We start from the raw sequence: 19562 nt of genomic DNA, 5'->3' as shown, positions 1-19562 counted from the left end.
AAAGTGCTCTGTTCTTGAATCTCAGTCTCGAGGTGCATAAGTGTAAATACAGGTAGATGAAAATTGAATAAGATGATGTTATATATGTTATTACTCTGAAATTACTATTATTCTTCTGTATTATTCTTATTTATTCTTCAACAGTTATTTAACTTTTGTATAACTCTTTTTTTTTTTTTATTCTTTTCCATTACTTTTATCTAATTATTTTCTATTTTACATTCGTCTTATATATTCATTTGATTTATTTTACTCTTACACAATTTTAAAACTGCAGTAAAACAAATAAAATTTGCAGTAAAACAAATAGCATTTTTCCCTTAACATCAACATTAAAAGAAAAAAAGACCAACAAATTAAATTTCCATTTCAGTTTTGCCTGTCTGACAAAAAAAAAAAAAAAAATTATGATGTTAAAACATCATGCTATGTGAACAGTGATGTAGCTGCATGCCCTGATATTGGCGTGTCTCACTAATGACATGGGTGTGCAAATTAGCAGCATTTTTTTTTCTAGACGAGTGCTTTTCCTGGGACACTGAAGAGGCCAATCAGATTTCATTTGGGGCTATTGTTTCCCCACTCTTAGCTAGCCACTGTAATGAGATCCAGAAAGTAGTCCGGAGTCTTGAATATGCCCCCACCCCAAATATTTCCTAAAACTCCAGTTTAAATGACAATAAATTCCTGATCGATATGGTCTCAGACATTTGGATCCACTGTCTGTTGGTTCTGGGCACATGTTGTTTCAGTGTTTTCAGGAATGCTTGAAATCTCAACAATATTTGTTCATTTACTTTGATTTATTTATTTATTTATTTATTTTGGCCATATTTATATACATAGTAATTTATAATATATTTAATTGTAATCCATTTTGTTGAATGACTTCTGGTTGTCTGTGTTTTGTAGGACTCCAACAACAAGGGACACCAGTTTTATTGACAAAATGAAGAAAACGGTAAGGATTTTACCTTCCTCTTCTCCAGTAGAGTTTGTTCAAATACAAACCCGATTCCAAAAAAGTTGGGACACTGTACAAATTGTGAATAAAAAAGGAATGCAATAATTTACAAATTTCATAAACTTATATTTTATTCACAATAGAATATAGATAACATATCAAATGTTGAAAGTGAGACATTTTGAAATGTCATGCCAAATATTGGCTCATTTTAGATTTCATGAGAGCTACACATTCCAAAAAAGTTGGGACATGTAGCAGTAAGAGGCTGGAAAAGTTAAATGTACATATAAGGAACAGCTGGAGGACCAATTTGCAACTTATTAGGTCAGTTGGCAACATGATTGGGTATAAAAAGAGCCTCTCAGAGTGGCAGTGTCTCTCAGAAGTCAAGATGGGCAGAGGACAATCTCTGTGCGTAAGGGTCAAGGCCGGAAAACCTTACAGGATGCCCGTGATCTTCGGACCCTTAGACGGCACTGCATCACATACAGGAATGCTACTGTAATGGAAATCACAACATGAATACTTCCAGAAAACATTGTCCGTGAACACAATCCACCGTGCCATTCGCCGTTGCCGGCTAAAACTCTCTAGGTCAAAAAAGAAGCCATATCTAAACATGATCCAGAAGCGCAGGTGTTTTCTCTGGGACAGGGCTCATTTAAAATGGACTGTGGCAAAGTGGAAAACTGTTCTGTGGTCAGACGAATCAAAATTTGAACTTCTTTTTGGAAAACTGGGACGCCATGTCATCCGGACTAAAGAGGACAAGGACAACCCAAGTTGTTATCAGCGCTCAGTTCAGAAGCCTGCATCTCTGATGGTATGGGGTTGCATGAGTGTGTGTGGCATGGGCAGCTTACACATCTGGAAAGGCACCATCAATGCTGAAAGGTATATCCAAGTTCTAGAACAACATATGCTCCCATCCAGACGTCATCTCTTTCAGGGAAGACCTTGCATTTTCCAACATGACAATGCCAGACCACATACTGCATCAATTACAACATCATGGCTGCGTAGAAGAAGGATCCGGGTACTGAAATGGCCAGCCTGCAGTCCAGATCTTTCACCCATAGAAAACATTTGGCGCATCATAAAGAGGAAGATGCGACAAAGAAGACCTAAGACAGTTGAGCAACTAGAAGCCTGTATTAGACAAGAATGGGACAACATTCCTATTCCTAAACTTGAGCAAGTCTCCTCAGTCCCCAGACGTTTGCAGGGGGACTGAGGAGGGATGCCACACAGTGGTAAACATGGCCTTGTCCCAACTTTTTTGAATTTAAAATCAACTTATTTTTCCCTTAAAATAAAACATTTTCTCAGTTTAAACATTTGATATGTCATTTATGTTTTTTCTGAATAAAATATTGAAATTTGAAACTTCTACATCATTGCATTCCTTTTTTATTCACAATTTGTACAGTGTCCCAACTTTTTTGGAATCGGGTTTGTATGTTCAAAACAGCTTTTATTGAAACCAAGCTCCCAAAACCACTTGTTTCAGATTTTGTCTCCGTATCGTCATAGTGCGACAAAAAAAAGCCTCTGCAGAAGGAAATCAACACCTACTTCTGCTTTGTCTGTTACAGATTGTTTGATACTCACTTTACTTTCACTTTATAGAAAATGATGAAAGAGGAATAAAAGATTACTTTGTTTCAACTTTAATATAATGTAATAAATTACAATCCTATACCTCCTTCACAAATACATAAGGAATAAACATAAAACAAGATGGTTAATTACCATGCTGTCACAGACTGGAGTATCCTTGGTATTTGAGGTGTAGGATCGTTGTCTTCTGATTCGGGATTAGAATCTGGCTTAAACGTGTGGCTGAATTTCACTGGTTGCCATTTTTCAACATAGGAAGTTATCAAAACAATTCTACACATTCAGTGGCGGGGACGGTGAAAATTATTTTAATATGCAAAACTGTTACCCAATCATAGCAGTGGGTGTTTACTTAGGGCAGTCAAATGATTAAAAATTATAATTGAATTGTGTTATTTTATATTGAAAATGGCGATTAAGTTTGTCAGTCTGATTTAGGGACATGGGGTTCCAGCATTCTGTCTACTTTAAGGGCTGTTTACATGACACCATTTTCAACTAAAAATGGAAAAAAAATGTATGCGTTTGGCCGTTCATTTGCACAACACCGGCGTTTTGGTGGCCTGAAAATGCAAAGTTTTGAGAACAGGTTTTCAGGTGCAAGTATTTGAAAATGATACTGTTGTCATCTCTGTGTAAACTGCAAAACCATGAATCTGTAAAAACGGTGACGTCATGCACATGCGTATTACGTGCTTAGTCTATCCACCTTATTTTTCAACGTGTTTTCTGTAAATGTGGGAGACTTCTGATTTATTAGCCGCTATAGGGAAGTAACGAGAAGAATATAAAAGTGCAGTAAACTACAAAAATAAGGTGGACAGGCATGTATGAGGTGACTGCTCTGTAAAAGAATATGTAAATGCACAGGTGCGTAGTCTTTCTTTACAAAGTGGCACCGCCAACTACTTGTCTGGCATGCATAATACAGCGTTTTTAGTCAGGATCCGTGTGAACGGGGATAGTTTTGATAACGTTGTCATCTGTACAAAGAAAAAACTTTTCCGTTTTTAGTACATCGTTGTCATGTAAACGTAATGTCTCTTATTGATTGGTTGATTGATTCAATAATACATAGACATAAAATATAATTCAGATTGGTGCCATATTAAAGGAAAAGAAAGGGATAAATATGATAGTAATAACAGAAATGCAGTTTAGAGTTTGTTTAATCAACTTAGTCACAAGTTGCAACTTAGTCACAGTTTATGTGCGTCCACAGGGACTGTGGTCTGTTATTGCATGACAACAACCGTTACAACTGATAACAAGCGGGTACTGCAAGTCAAATTACTAATTTGTGTTCAATTATTTACTTATCTAGCAAGTAGCCGCAGTGTAGTCTTGTATCACCCTGCAGAGGTTTCTTTTGTATAGCAATCTGCTGACTGTACATTATCCCTCAACCTTGCCACCATCTCCGTAAGGGAACCACTGCTCTAATGAGAGTTAGTTGACATGAAGTTGGACAGTTACTTATAGTTAGTAGAGTGTCTAAAGTGGACCATGGAAATAAAGTGTTACCAAAAAACTTTTTGCAGTCAGTAGGTGTAAGTATAAATTCGAAGAGCATTGACACTGTTGGTTGAATAATAGCCAGCTAAACAAAAAAAAAAAGCAAAAAATAAATCAATAATAATTACTGAGTGCACCTTAAAATAATAGATGTAATTAATGATTACTCATTTTGATGCACTGACATGCAGCATCATATCTGGTATAAACTATAATTGTCAGGGGCATCATTTTATGTTCCAATGCAATTCCAGATTGGCAAAAAGTAAGAAAAAATAAGTTTTGTTTCATTTCATTTACATGGACCTCCCATATCTTTTCACGAAAGCACCTACATATACGGGACAGATGATGCACACACTGCCACCCACAAAATTATAACACCAATCAAGAAATTATGAAGTCCAAAAATATCAGGTATCTCAAAAAAACATAACAATATGGAAGAAAATGCTTGCATATTATGGGCAGGGAAGAAAAATAACAGTCACAGATGAAGGGCTAACCTGATAATGTTTATGAATTGAACTGTCTCTCCACCAAACATCCTCTGAGGATTTGTCTGTTTAGTTTTAGTTATATGCTGACTTTGCAGGATGTAAAAATAACCCTTTTTTAAAGTCAGTGAAGTGCAAATAATGATACAAGAACATAATGTTTTCTTTTGGTGAATCTTTTGGAATAGTAGAAATACTGATGAAATACTAATGACTTTTAATATAATCTTCTAGGGCAAGAACATTGTCGTGTTTTACGGCTCACAGACGGGCACAGCTGAAGAGTTTGCCAATAGACTTGCAAAAGATGCTCATCGCTATGGCATGAAGGGGATGGCAGCGGACCCAGAGGAATATGACATGGTAATACATATGTCTGTCAGTGCTAGATTTATTTAGCACTTCATAATCACAAACATTTTTTCATCTATTGGATGAAAATCATCTTTATCTTCAACAAGCTCTTTCCCTTTTCCCATTTGTGTTTGGTCACACACACTTTTATTTCCAGGGTGAGCTCTCTCGTCTGGCTGAGATTGACAACTCTTTAGCGATCTTCTGCATGGCCACATATGGAGAGGGCGACCCCACTGATAATGCTCAAGACTTCTATGATTGGTTACAGGAGGGCGATGCTGACCTCAGTGGAGTTAAATATACAGTGAGTTCGTCATCACACCAATTTCAGGATTTTAATAAGGAAAAACACATTGACTTCCTCCTGTCAGGTTCAGTTTATTAGTTGTGTGCTCAGAGCTTTTTAGTTTAAGCAGTTGTCAAAGCACTTTGTTATACACAAGCAAAAAACAACATGTTTCTACTACTTTAGAAACTTTTTAACACTTTTTGAACAAACAAATCCCATGACACAATGCAGCAGAGCAGAAGTGATTCTGGGGAATGCTGTGTCATACTTCTCCAAGCCAAAGTCTCAGACAGCTTACTCTATGTATGCTATGCAGAAATTGTGCAAAGTTCAGTGACTCAGCATAATCACTGGTTTAAAAAACTCTGAGCAAAGATATTTGCCCACAGATTTAGCAGAAGTACAAACTACAAATATGACTGAGCAACTTTTGCATAAGTAGACTTAAAGGAGTTGCTCACCCAAAATGAAAAGTCTTTCATTTACTCTCCTTCATATCATTCCAAACCCATATGCTGTTATTTTTCTGTTGTATCCACCTTATTTTTAACGTGGGTATGGCCATTTGTAAATTGAATGTGTTTGGCTTCCGGTGTCATCCGCTTCCAGTTATTTTTACCTTGTTATGCTGCTTGGTATTGCAAACTAGTATTTCTTACCATCTTATTTTTAATGTATTGTCATAATCTGGTTTGTAGCACAATAAGTTTTACTGTTTACTGCACTTTTTTGTGATTCTTCCAGTTATTTCTCTATAGCAGCTAATGAATTGGAAGTCTCGCACATTCACAGAAAATGAGTGTTGAAAAATAGGAATTTTCAGTTAGCTCTTTTCATTTGACAATAATTCATGGAGACCTCAGTCAAGCTCCAAAAAGGGAAAAATAACACTGTATTATTTAAACAGACCATACAACTTTTTCTTAAATTTAAATTGATATATGTTTTCAGTGCATTATATGAAGAGACTGGAAAAGCATAAAAAGTCCAAAAATAGCATAAAGATAAAAACAAAAAAAACAAATAAGATCCACACATGAAAAATGGGCCAAAAAATGGAATTGAATTTATTGTCCAGAGGCCACAAATAAATGCAAAAAGTGCAGAGTGTGCAAAACATTTTCGGGATTAACGCTTCATCAGCCAGCACTGATGAAGGGTTGATCCCGAAAATGTTCTGGCCATTCTCCTCTGACATCTGGCATCAACAAGGCATTTTCACCCACAGAACTGCCGCTCACGGGATATTTTATCTTTTTCAGACCATTCTCTGTAAACCCTAGAGATTGTCAATGTGAAAATGTATTGAGTTGCTGCCATGTGATTGGCTGATTAGATATTTGTGTTAATGAGCAATTGAACAAGTTCACCTAATAAAGTGGATGGTGAGTATATATATCAAATATATATTAATAAAAATATAAAGCGGCATCAACTGAGTTAATTGTGCTCAGAAGGCATCTTTTTAACTTATAAATTATACCCACTTGAAACGTGGGGACACAATGGGCACTCTGAGAAAAATATTTGCTGTGAACAGAGTGAAAGAGTCCTCACAGATGTGCGTCAGATTGCAGCCTTTCTTAAGGTAAAATATAAGGTTAAGAGGATTAAAGAAACATGGTAAAAAGTTTACTTTAAAGGATTAGTTCACTTTCAAATGAAAATTACCCCAAGCTTTACTCACCCTCAAGCCATCCTAGGTGTTTATGACTTTCTTCTTTCTGATGAACACAATCGGAGAAATATTAATAAACATCCTGACGCATCCAAGCTTTATAATGGCAGTGAACAGGGTTCACGAGTATGAGCTGAAGAAAGTGCATCCATCCACATCCGTCCATCATAAAAGTGTACTCCACACGGCTCCGGGGGGTTAATAAAGGCCTTCTGAAGCGAAGCGATGCGTTTATGTAAAAAAAATATCCATATTTAACAAGTTATGAAGTAAAATATCTAGCTTCCACTAGACGGCCTTCCATATTCAAGTTACGAAGAAAGCGTAAACTGGTCTACCGTCAGTTACACTTTTTCCGTAAGTTGAATAGGAAGGCGTAGGACGTAGCGTAAGCTTTTTGAACTGCAAGAGTTTTACACTCTCTTCGTACGTTGAATACGGAAGGTGGTCTAGTGGAAGCTATTTTACTTCATAACTTGTTAAATATGGATATTTTTTTACACAAACGCATCGCATTGCTTCGCTTCAGAAGGCCTTTATTAACCCCCCAGAGCCGTGTGGAGTACTCGTTTATGATGGATGTATGTGGATGGATGCACTTTCTTCAGCTCATACTCGTGAACCCTGTTTACTGCCACTATAAAGCTTGGATGCGTCAAGATGTTTATTAATATATCTCCGATTGTGTTCATCAGAAAGAAGAAAGTCATATACACCTAGGATGGCTTGAGGGTGAGAAAAACTTGGGGTAACTTTCATTTGAAAGTGAACTAATCCTTTAAATCTGTTAATTTAATTTGTTTGTCCATGACTAAACACATGATGTTTTAGATAAAATGTTACACGTATACATCTCAAATGTGTCTCTTGTGGTGAACTTTTGATCGGATTTCAAAGGCAGGATCTCTGATTTTGTGACTACATACAGTACATCACTGTTATTAAATCACAAAAAAAGTTAAAACTAAATCTTTCAATCTGATGGTTATTTTCTGCTGATTGGAACAGATTATCTTACACTACAAATGAAATGTAATCACATGCGTTTCTGATTAGTTCCGTATGTGGTTTAAATTCAAGAGGTTTTGAACCACATTAACACATGTATTTAGCACTGGCCACTTGTGATCTTAACACCAGGTGTAAATGGAGCCATGAATGTAATGAATATACAGCATAGAATAATTAATGTTTATCTATTTGTATAAATCATTTCTAAAACTTATTTTTAAGGTGTTTGCACTGGGCAATAAGACATATGAGCACTATAACGCCACAGGAAAGTATGTGGACAAGAGATTAGCTGAGCTGGGAGCGCAGAGGATCTTTGATCTGGGAATGGGAGACGATGATGGAAAGTGAGTGACACATTTAAACACTTCTTATAGTGCTCACTTTGAAAATGTGCCTGACCAAGATCAATGTGAGAAATCAGTGAGACTCCAAAAGTGGATAGTATGAAAGTATTTCTGCTCTGTTACTGTACTTTTCAAGTGTTTTTACATCATCAGAGTATTTTCAATTTGGGAAATTTTTTATATCTCTACATTACAAAACAAAATTGCTTCCATCTTTTCCCACTACTTTTTATGCTAAACACGACATTCCTTGTAATTTTGAAGTTGAGAAATAAATAATAATAATAATAATAATAATAATAGTCTGATTTGTGAAAATATCTTTCTTGTGAGCTGATTCTTTCAGTTAAAGGGGTCATATCATGCTTTTTTTCCTTGTTCGACTTTCTTTAGTGTGTAATGTTGTTGTTTGAACATGAAAAAGGTCTGCAAAGTTCCAAAGCAAGTCCCTCCAGTGGGAGTTACTCTCTATATAAGTGCGCACTAGGGCTGTGTGATATTGAAAAAAAAAATTGCGATACCTTTTTAAAAAATGCAAAATTCGATATGCAATATGATATTGCTTTAAGTGTGTAAAATCAATTTAAATTATATTTAAAAATATTTTAAAAATGTAGTAACAATATAGTATATGTTTCACATTCTTTCTGGGAAAAGACATAATCACTGCAACTTCTGAAAGTGACCAGAAGTTTTTTAGCATTACTTAAAAAGTAATGTCACAAATCTGACAATGTAATTTTAACACCAATGTAAAAAAAATAAAATAAATAAATAAATAAGTATGCCAATATTGGCATAGCATTCAAGTAAGAAACAATACAGAAACTGAATGATCAAATGTAAATCTAATAGTCTTCACATTAATTAAATATACATTGATTCATAATAAAGCTACAGAAGTTATTTAGTCAGGAGCAGTGAGTGAATTTCTCTATCTTTTGTTGTTTCACAGACAGCAGCAGGTTTACTGTATTCGCTGCTGTCCCTTTAAGATCTAAAGTACGGCCACAGATCCTACTGAAACACATCCGATTTCTTTCCCAACTGATAACGTTAACTTAAGTCATAAGTTCATAACCGACTGTGTTTACATGAATACTCACCAAGACAGACATTTTGACATAACAGTGTGTGTATTTGACCGTTCGAGTGCAATAAGGCGTGAAAGAGAACTGAAGGGATCGCACCAGTTGACAGATTGGAAATGTCCAAGTATCGTACCACAAGCTCAAAATTATCGTATTTGGAAGAAAATTTTCGAATTTTTTAGTATAGGTAAATGAACTGAAAAAAAAAATATATTTTTACAATGGAATGAATCAATACTGAACTTACTTAAGCTGGACAATCACACTATTTTAGCTGCTGTACAGCCAAAATTATGTTCCCTCTATCTCTGTAAAGCTATACTTTGACACAATCGGCATTGTAAAAAGCACTATATAAATAAAGGTGACTTTTACGAGTCAAACGTACAGAATACAGCTATTTATCTAGACCAGGGGTTCTCAACCTTTTGCAAGCTGGGCTCATTATCATTATTATTATTAATATTATCATTATTATTATTATTATTATTATTATCAGTAGCGGTAGGTAGGCCTATTATCATTACTAGGCTATTGTTATAATTGGCAGTAGCACCAGACTTCTAATGTGAGCTTGCAGGCATTATTATTATTATTATTATTATTGTGAGTAGTAGTAGTAGGCCTATCATCATTATTAGGCTATTGCTATATAATTATATGAGGTTACATGCTTTATTGTTGTTGTTGTTATTATTATTATTATTATTATTATTATTATTATTATTATTATTATTATTATTATTATTATCATCAGTAGGCCTATTATCATATTGCTATAATTGGGAATTGGCACCAGACCTCTGATATTAATTTATGCTTTATCATTGTTATTATTACTAGGCCTAATAGTAGCCATCATCTGCATTTTTTACAGAAGCTTGCAGGTAAAGGAAAGCTTTAACTGTAGCCTATATTCTGACTAGTTTATTCGTTCATATATATATATATATATATATATATATATATATATATATATATATATATATATATATATATATAACTAAATACGACCTCACGTTTTATACGTTTGCAGCCTCTGAAACTTCCGTCCGTCATAAAAATTAATTCGGATGGTTCGATTTTCTGCATTTTTCGCATCCGTAGCAAATATTTTGAGGGGTGTTTTTGACAATTGAGAGCCACCAAATGACGATTATGAAAAAACGAATACGACAGTTTTGGACTCTATCAGGGTGCAAGGATCTTAAACTTTTGATGCTTGCGCAGCTTCTCGAGGAGAAATCAAACAAATGAGCGCCGTTTTCTAAAGTCTATGAGCGCAACACACACAAATAAACTAAATTGACATACTGCAGTTAAATTTCAAAATGTGGTGTTTTTATATTTATAACATTTGAATAGGCCTACAGTTCAGCAACATACATCACACGACCTGACGACCAAGAGAGCTGACAATTGACCATGACTTAATTAACCATCACCTCGCGATTGAAAATGTGACAGTGATATGACAGTTCAACAAACAAGTTAATAATATTAAGTCACTTACATTTTAAACGAAATAATGACTGTTTTGGTCTATTTTAGCAGCGAAAATAGATCCGATGAATCCAAACAAAGATCACAACATAGCGCATCTCACAGCAACACTCAATCGTGTTTTGAATGATTCAGTGTTTTGAACAAATCGTTTGAGTCAAAGATTCAATGACCCATTCACAAACATCTGTCTCATTCTTGATGAATCGGCCGTTTGAACGAATCGTGAATGAACGACTCAATGACTCGCTTAATAAAACCGCTTATCACCTGCATTTGCGCTCACTATCGACAAACCAATCAAATTTGTTCAAAACCTTTTTTTTTAAATCAGTCCAAACACATTTTAATTTTATTCAGGAGTTATGTATATACAAAACTATAACTTTTTATGACAGTAGTTTAGTGATAAAAAAAAATTTGCAATTTTTTTTTTTCGGGTTTTTTCCTCCTATCCTGTAGCCTACCGGTTGAGAACCACTGATCTAGACCAACAACTTTTTGACATGACCTGCAAATTACCACAATAGATAAATAATTAGGCGTACCTCAGTGGGAAACAACTGACCTAAAAGCGCTGCGGCAGGAACGTTAACTTATGCTTGTGAGAGAGAGTCATTCTGTCATTCTCCACGATGATTGGCCGAGAAGACGTAACGTGAGATGAGATGGAAGACATGCCTTACAACGTTCACGTTCTCCTTACAATCATGATGTAGAGGATCCACAGCTAGATCAATGAGTATAAGCCAATTATAATGACCATCATTTGAAGTGTCACAAAATTCTGAAATTATCATACATTATGGGATTTTTTTCATTATTGATTGTACATCGTACAAAGGTCAAAATTATCGTACAAATACGATAATTATCGTACGTCTAGCAACACTGGATCGCGTGCTGTCAGAGAGGCTGTGTGCACGCGACACTGTTTTTTCCACCCCAAATCCAAAATTGGTTCAGAGGATGTATGTTGGACAAACTTTTGTGCAGTCGAATTGAAAATTGGTATGCTTCATCAGAAACAAGATCTGAGGGTCCATGCCAAATTTGGGAACAGCGCCACCTACAGGTCATGAGATCTGAAAAAAAAGGCTATTTTTGCTGATAACTTTTGAACAGTTTGTCAGAAAATCATGATCTTGGTGTCTATAGATTCACAAACATTTTCCAAACTACTGCTTTCTGAAACATGGAGTTTGATGCAGGTCGGAATACATGACACTGTTATAACATCACATCTAAAATATAAGAGATGTATAAAATAATTACCACTGTGAAACGTCCTGCACAAGTCGTGCCTGTGAAGGATATTCGGGTCAATCTGCTTGTTCTTGGCTGTCATTTTCAGACTGATACAGCAAAACTGAGGCCACAGTTAATGTAGTTACAGTAGTGTGTACAGCTCCTCAGGAAGCCTCCGGAGCTGATGCTCGCCGGTTATGTTAAGGGGCGTTACATTTCAGACTCACTTTCTAAGCGCTGGACCAATCACAACAGACTGCAGCCGGCTGGCCAAGAAACCAAAACTAAAATGGTGCGTTCAGACAGAGGGAGAAAACAGGTGCTGCAAGAACGTAAATTGTACAAAAAAATTATGCGTTTTTTTTTTTTTTTTTTTAATAACATTAAATGAGGTAAACATATTCAAGTAGACTCCATAAATAAAGCTATGAGCCTGTAAATGAGCATAATAAGACCCCTCTAAGTGATTCATTTTAGGGTGGCAAAAAAGGATTAACTTTTAAAAGGGAGGAGAACATGCTTCCTGTTCTCAAAAACCATGAAGTAAATTATACAAGCTAAAAGAAGATACCACCTAACTACATTTAAATGTGGCTTCACACGGCAACAAGGCACATGGTTTGTGCTTTTTTTCACACACTGAATTAAAATAAAATCATGGAAATTCGAGAGATAATTAGAAACCAAACATTCAGAGTATAGAAAGACAAGCCTGATGAGTTTTTCATGTCATCTCATTTCAAATGAATTATTATTGCGGTTTAGAAAAAATTCATGTGTGTATGCACCTTTTGCAAACCTGACAGAATTTTTTCATGAGAAGTTGTCCTGTGCATTTTTAGCACTAATTATCCACACAATTATAAGTGAACGAGACCCGTTGTTCTTTACTGTCATATAATAAACAATTGTGGTACCGTGTTTGATAAGTTCTTGATGTCCAATATAACATCTGGGTCCTGAAGCAAACCCAGAGAAAAACTGATGTAGAGAATTGTTCATAATGCAGCATAAGAATTTTTTTTTGTCATTGATTCACTCTCAGTCTTGAGGAGGACTTTGTGTCGTGGAGAGAGCAGTTTTGGCCGGCTGTTTGTGAACACTTTGGAGTTGAAGCAACTGGAGAAGAATCCAGGTCTGAAACCTCAATGATCTTTCCATCTCTTCAGTACATTTTGTTCCTCTTTACTTTCTTTGTTAGTGGGTCACAGTGACCTGAGCTCAACATGCCCTACTCTGCTTATTACCAGCACTTCCAGGCCTTTTCAGACTAGAAAACAGTGCTACATAGACAAACTGAAGAATAGGTGTTGGTTTTTGTGATGTAACAGTTGCTGGGTTATACGCTGTCTCTCTCTCTGTCTCTCTCTCACACATACACACTCTGTCTCTCTCAGCATCCGTCAGTATGAGCTGAAGGTACATACTGATCTGAACATGAATAAGATCTACACTGGAGAGCTGGGACGGCTCAAGAGCTTTGAGAACCAGAAGCCGTGAGTAAAGCACTTTCTTCACTTGCTTTTTTTTTTATCTATCAGTCAGACATAAGCTTTATCTTAGGCTCCTCCCACATTTTTAATAACTCTCTCATGTAACCTTGACGACAGAATAAACAGTCCGGCTATGCTTAGTTTCATTGGATATAGACAATATTTGTTTAAGATACTTTATAATTAAAAATGACTTTATTTACATATAATAAAGACTTTTTTTATCGTTAAGGGCCAATATTTGGAATGGAATTTCAGGGGCATGTTTCTTATGTCTTTTATGAGGTTATGTTTACTTTCCAACCCAAATCTGTTGAATCAATCCATCAAAGTAAATTTGCATTCTTCAATTATGGCTGTTAATTATGTTGAATTCAATCACTTACATCTGAGAGGGGGGGCCGGAGTGCGGCTGCTAAAAAAGAGTTGATAACAGCGCTGTATAGGCTACTAACTCAATTCGGCTCTGACACACTGACCGACTGGCTGCGGATTCTGTGCATGCGTTTGCCGCCTGTCAGCGCTCGCACGTGCATACCGAAATGTGTTATATTTCTAGGCTTATTGGCCTTGAATGGTCAAATACGCACATAATTTTGCCTAAATGTCCATCTTGGTGCTTATGTCTTGAGTGAACAAATTTGGAGCGTGTGTCAGTGTTGGATCCGCTCATTACACTAGGTCTTAAAGTGAAAGCAACCTAATATAGGCCTATACCCGCTTCTGACTGTGTCGTTAATATTAATCAAACAACAACAACAGGGGAAAAACAAACAGTACTAAAACTTAAAGCACTGTTTGTATCTGTATCTTTATGTTGTATTTATTTGTCCTATTGTTATTTGTTTATTTTTATTTTATTGTTAACTGTTTACTTGATTATTAATTACTTGAGAACTTTTTATAATTAGGCATTTGCTTATTGCTGTGGCTTACCTGTAAGATTTTGGTCACATTTCCCACCGTAAGTGATCATGTTATATAAGCGGCCATCTCACCGTGGCAAATCGATTATATTCGACTGAAGCGACGGCATGAGGCGTCTCACGCGCATAGTGCGGCAAGAAACGCAGTACTCGTTCCGTATCTAAGGGAACCGAGGTTACATTAGTAACCGAGTACGTTCCCTTGCGATACTACACGAGTACTGTGTCTTATTAATCAATATAGTTTATTAATAAGACAAGACGCTATGGGGACAGTACAATCACGCTGTGCTACGCAGGGGGACGACTGAGCATCAGAGCAGAGAACTTGAGAAAGGGCTCACAACCGACATTCAAACAGGGTTGAGTCAATGTAAGACCTCAGGGCTCTGACAGGACAGAGCAAGTTCAGCTCCTGTTAATCCTGAGAAGGAGGAAGAGCAGAGAGAACAACCTGCGCCCTAAACGGGGTCGATAGGACTTTCGGAACATATCCATGTCTTGGAGTCGTTAGGCCCAAACTCTAGACACGAGGGGCTCACAGAGAGCGCCTGCAAATCTCCTACATGCTTAACTGATGCTAAGGCCAGCAGCAAGGCAGTTTTTAGCGAGAGGGGCCGTAGGTCGGCAGTCTGGATTGGTTCAAAGGGAGGGCCTTTAAGGCCTCTAAGAACCACTGAAAGATCCCAAGTAGGAACCGTGAGGGGACGAGGGGGATTCAACCTCCTGGATCCCTTAAGGAAGCGAACAACAAGGTCGTTTCTCCCTATTGACTGCCCCGCTATAGGAACGTGAGAAGCTGCTATAGCTGCAACGTAGACTTTTAGGGTAGAGGGAGTACGGCCTCTATCCATTAAGTCTTGAAGGAAGGACAATATCTAGGATATGTCACAAGTTAATGGGTCCTCACCCTGTGCTGTACACCAGGCGGCAAAGACAGCCCATTTCAGGGAGTAAAGACATCTTGTAGACGGAGCTCTGGCCTGAGAGATAGTGTTTAAGACATTCTCTGGGAGGCTAGCAGGCTCCCGTTGAGAAACCACACATGGAGATCCCACAGCTCGGGTCTGGGGTGCCAAATTGTTCCTCTCGCCTGGGAGAGGAGGTCCCGTCTGAGGGGAATCGGCCATGGCTCCAGGGGCGTTAACTGAGATAACTCCGAGAACCATGGTTGGGTCCTCCACAGAGGAGCCACAAGGAGGACCTTGTGAGCACCCTCCCTGACTCGTCTGATCACCTGGGGGATCAGCGCGATTGGAGGAAAAGCGTAAAGGAGGAGGCTGGGCCAGTCGTGGGCCAGCGCATCCCTGGCTTTTGAGAATGTTTTTGTTAGAGTGAAGAGGGGCTTCGAAGAGAGGCCACCCTGGTGATTTATGAAGGACACCACCGTCATGTTGTCTGACCTGACCAAGACGTGGTGACCCACCAGGAGAGGAAGGAAAACCTGGAGAGCTCGATATACCGCCATCATTTCTAGGCGGTTGATATGTAGCTTGCTTTCCAGGTCTGTCCATGCACCAAAGGCCAGACGGTTTTTGCACAGAGCTCCCCAACCCATCATGGAGGCATCCGTAAAGACGACCTTCCTCTTGTCCACCGCCCCGATTGCCACGCCCTGCTGGAACCATCAGGGGTCCGTCCAGGGAGCCAGGGTTGTGACACACGTCTGGTTCACCCTGAGCGAGCAACGGCCATGTTGCCAGGCTAGGGGCGGGACCCGTGGTTTCAGCCAGAACTGCAGAGGGCGCATGCGAAGTAAGCCCAGCTGCAGAGCTGGAGATGCTGAGCTCATAAGACCTAGCATCCTCTGAAACATTCTGAGTGGCAGAGAAGCCCCAGGCGTAAAGGCCTGCACGAGCTGCTGAATGGCCAGAGAGCGGTCTGGAGTGACTGTGGCCCTCATGTGGATCGAGTCTAAAATTATTCCCAGGAACGAAACACGTTGGCTGGGGAATAACAAGCTCTTCGTAAAATTGACCCTGAGCCCCAAGCACTCTAAGTGGTTGAGGATGACAGATCTGTGGGATAGTAGCTCCGCCTCCGACTGAGCCAGGATGAGCCAGTCGTCGAGGTAGTATGCCCCTTCGTCTCAAAGGGGAGAGAGCCGCATCCATGCACTTTGTAAAAGCCAGACACAACCCGAACGGGAGGACCGTGTATTGATATGCCATCCCTTCGAAGGCGAATCTCAAGAACTGCCTGTGATGGGGGCTATCTGGATGTGAAAATAAGCATCTTTCAGATCCAGGGTAAAAAAAACAGTCTCCCGGGCGTATTTGTGGGAAGATCTGCTTCAAAGTGATCATTCTAAATGAGCGCTTTATTAGGGCCCTGTTCAGCTGTCTGAGATCGAGGATGGGCCGGAGGCCGCCATCCTTTTTGGGGACGAGGAAGTACCTGCTGTAGAACCCTGACTCGCTCAGTGCTGGAGGGACCACTTCTATGGCCCCTTTCACCAGCATGGCGTTTACCTCGGAACGCAGGACATGCGCATCCTTGCTTTCCACAGAGGTCTGGACCACACCGTTGAAAAACAGGGCCCTTTGAGCGAATTGGAGTACATAACCTCGTTTTATTATGTTCAAAACCCAAGCTGACACTCCGGGGATGGCCTGCCAGGCCTCGGCCCGTGTGGCGAGGGGCTGGATTAGTTCTGGCACTAAGTCGCTGTGAGAGACTGTGGTGCATGTGTAGGGTGGTAGAGGAAATATGCTCTGTATGTTTGTTTTTTGTTTTTGTCGCTATAACAGCGGTGCACTGCCAGGGCATTGAACAGGCTCTGTGCAGGCAACAGACATTTTTTCTTGAGCACCCGGAACTGAATGGGGTGACAGAAAAACTGGGCGAGGCGTTTTGGAGGGTGGTCCGGCCATGGCGGGACTTAGCCTCCTCCTCTTCCTTTCTTGGACATCAGGCCGACTTCTGAGGCGCAGGGTCCAACGCTATCTTGGGCCAGGGTCCCTGTCGCGCCAGAGGAGGGTGGCGCCTAGCAGAGCGCGAGCGTCGTCTGTGTTCAGATCATGGCGCGGGCTTAGCGGCTGGCGGCTTGTCTTTAAGCTGCTGCTGCTGAGCTGGAGCAGACTTAGGGTGGCTCGAAGCAGAGGAGCTGGAGCGTTTAGGCAAAAAGTGTCGCATGGCCTGGGACAACTTTTGTGCCGCTGTGAAGCGCTCGGCGAAACCATCGACGCCGGGCCCGAAGAGGCCAGTGGAGGAGATCGGCGAGTCAAGGAAAACGGCCTTATCCGTGTCCTTGATCTCCGTCAGGTTGAGCCATAAGTGGCGCTCCAGCACCCCCAGGCTGGCCATCGAACGCCCAATAGCCTGAGCCGTGGTCTTTGTGGCGCGCAAAGCCAAGTTCGTGGCGCTACGCAGCTCCTTAAAGGTGGCTGAGTCGTGTCCAGCCTCATCCAGGTCTCTGAGTAGCTTTGCTTGGTACACCTGGAGTACCTCCACGGAGTGCAAAGTGGAAGCTGCTTGGCCAGCCGAGGTGTACGTCCGTCCAGCGAGGGCCGAAGTGGTACGGCAGGGCTTGGATGGGTGGGCGGCCTTTGTCTTCCATCCAATGGCGGCGGGCGGACACAGGTGTGCGGCCACAGCTTCGTCCAAGGGAGGCAGCTTGTCATATCCTTTCTGCCCGGCACCGTCCACAGAGGTGAGAGCGTGAGAGGCAGAAGGATGCAGGTGGGCAGAGTAGGGAGCACGCCATGACTTTGTGAGCTCGTCATGCACCTCAGGAAAGAAGGGCGTTGACCGCTGAGGAGGCGCTTGACGACGTCCAGGCAGGAACCACTCGTCTAAGCGGCTGCGTGTGGGTTCCTCAGGCGCAGACCACTCCAAGCCGAGCTGCTCAACTGCCTTTGACAGCACCCGGGTGAGCTCTGAATCGATTGACGCTCTGGTGTCAATCGGCTCCAAAGACGGCAAGGGGGCGGGGTCAGGAAGCGAGCCTGACAGCTCCTCGGCTTTTGAAGCCGCCAGGGACATGCTGTCATCTTGCGGCTCGTCATCAGATCCCCGAACGAGACCAAGTTGCTCGCAATGGCAGAGGGGCGTTGGTCTGGGCGGGAGAAACAGACAGGGGAAACCTCTCCTTGTGGAGAGAGTGAGGCATGCAGGACCTGAGCCGACGTGAGCTCGCTCTCATCCGAGCGCTCGCTCTCATCCGAGCGCTGGGATCCTCTGCCCCGCTGTTTTTTCCTCACAGGTTCCTGGAAGGAAGAAAACGGGAGGGCACGAGGGGCGGAGTCGCATTCTAAAAAGAACGCTATCCGCGAGCGCAAGGAGGCAAGACTCATGCTCTCGCAATGAGAGCAGGTCGATCCAGTGAGCGCGGCTTCTGCGTGGGACTGGCCCAGACCTCGCACGCATTCACTGTGCCCGTCATCAGCGTGCAGAGGGGCTCTGCACGTGCCACAATCGTGGCGTGACATTTGAAGCAACGTCGCAGAAATTTGCTCTTTAGAAAAAAGCTCTTTTATATGTAAAGGATACGCTGTGCACTCGCACAAACTGCAGGCGGCTCGGGGGCGGAGCGCTGACCAGGCTGCTCGGAAGCGGCGCGTGAACAGAGCTGCTAAAGAGCGACAAGCTGATCTGGCTGCTTGCGACGCGGCGGGCGATCAGTGCTGCACTGGAGCGATCTGAACGGCGAGCTGCAGGCTGCTCGAGGCGGCGGCTGATAGAGAGCGGCGAGCTGCTTGAGAGCGGCGAGCAGGGAGGCGAGCTGATAAACTGCTGCAGAGCGGCGGGTCAATCAGCGGCGAATCCAGCTGCTTGCAGAGAAGGCGGCTTCAAGTCTCATAGATCAGCGAAGAGATGATATCTGCGTCGCTGAAAGAGAATGAATCGATTTGCCACGGTGAGACGGCCGCTTATATAGCCCGAGACCCCGCCCCTTTTGGCGGGCTCGCTCACCATTGGCTCGCGCGTTCTGCGCCGTCATTGGCTCGTTTTCTTAAACTTTATGAACCAATGCACCAATGCACTGCGTGATCGTATAAAGGCTTCAGAATCGGAGAAA

General features: G+C 40.9%; 1 protein-coding gene across 2 annotated transcripts in view; it reads left to right on the top strand.

The window, feature by feature from the left end:
• Positions 1–19562, top strand: part of porb (P450 (cytochrome) oxidoreductase b) — a 63011-nt gene that overhangs the window by 22746 nt on the left and 20703 nt on the right. For both annotated transcript variants that reach the window (XM_051862124.1, XM_051862125.1), the window contains 6 exons: positions 913–961; positions 4834–4962; positions 5111–5260; positions 8157–8281; positions 13169–13258; positions 13521–13619. In XM_051862124.1, coding sequence (XP_051718084.1) covers positions 913–961; positions 4834–4962; positions 5111–5260; positions 8157–8281; positions 13169–13258; positions 13521–13619 — 642 coding nt within the window. The remainder of the gene's footprint in view (positions 1–912; positions 962–4833; positions 4963–5110; positions 5261–8156; positions 8282–13168; positions 13259–13520; positions 13620–19562) is intronic.

The sequence above is a fragment of the Ctenopharyngodon idella genome, chromosome 15 (genome assembly GCF_019924925.1).
Source record: "Ctenopharyngodon idella isolate HZGC_01 chromosome 15, HZGC01, whole genome shotgun sequence".
Taxonomy (NCBI): Eukaryota; Metazoa; Chordata; class Actinopteri; order Cypriniformes; family Xenocyprididae; genus Ctenopharyngodon; species Ctenopharyngodon idella.
This window is presented reverse-complemented; position numbering and strand designations above follow the sequence as displayed.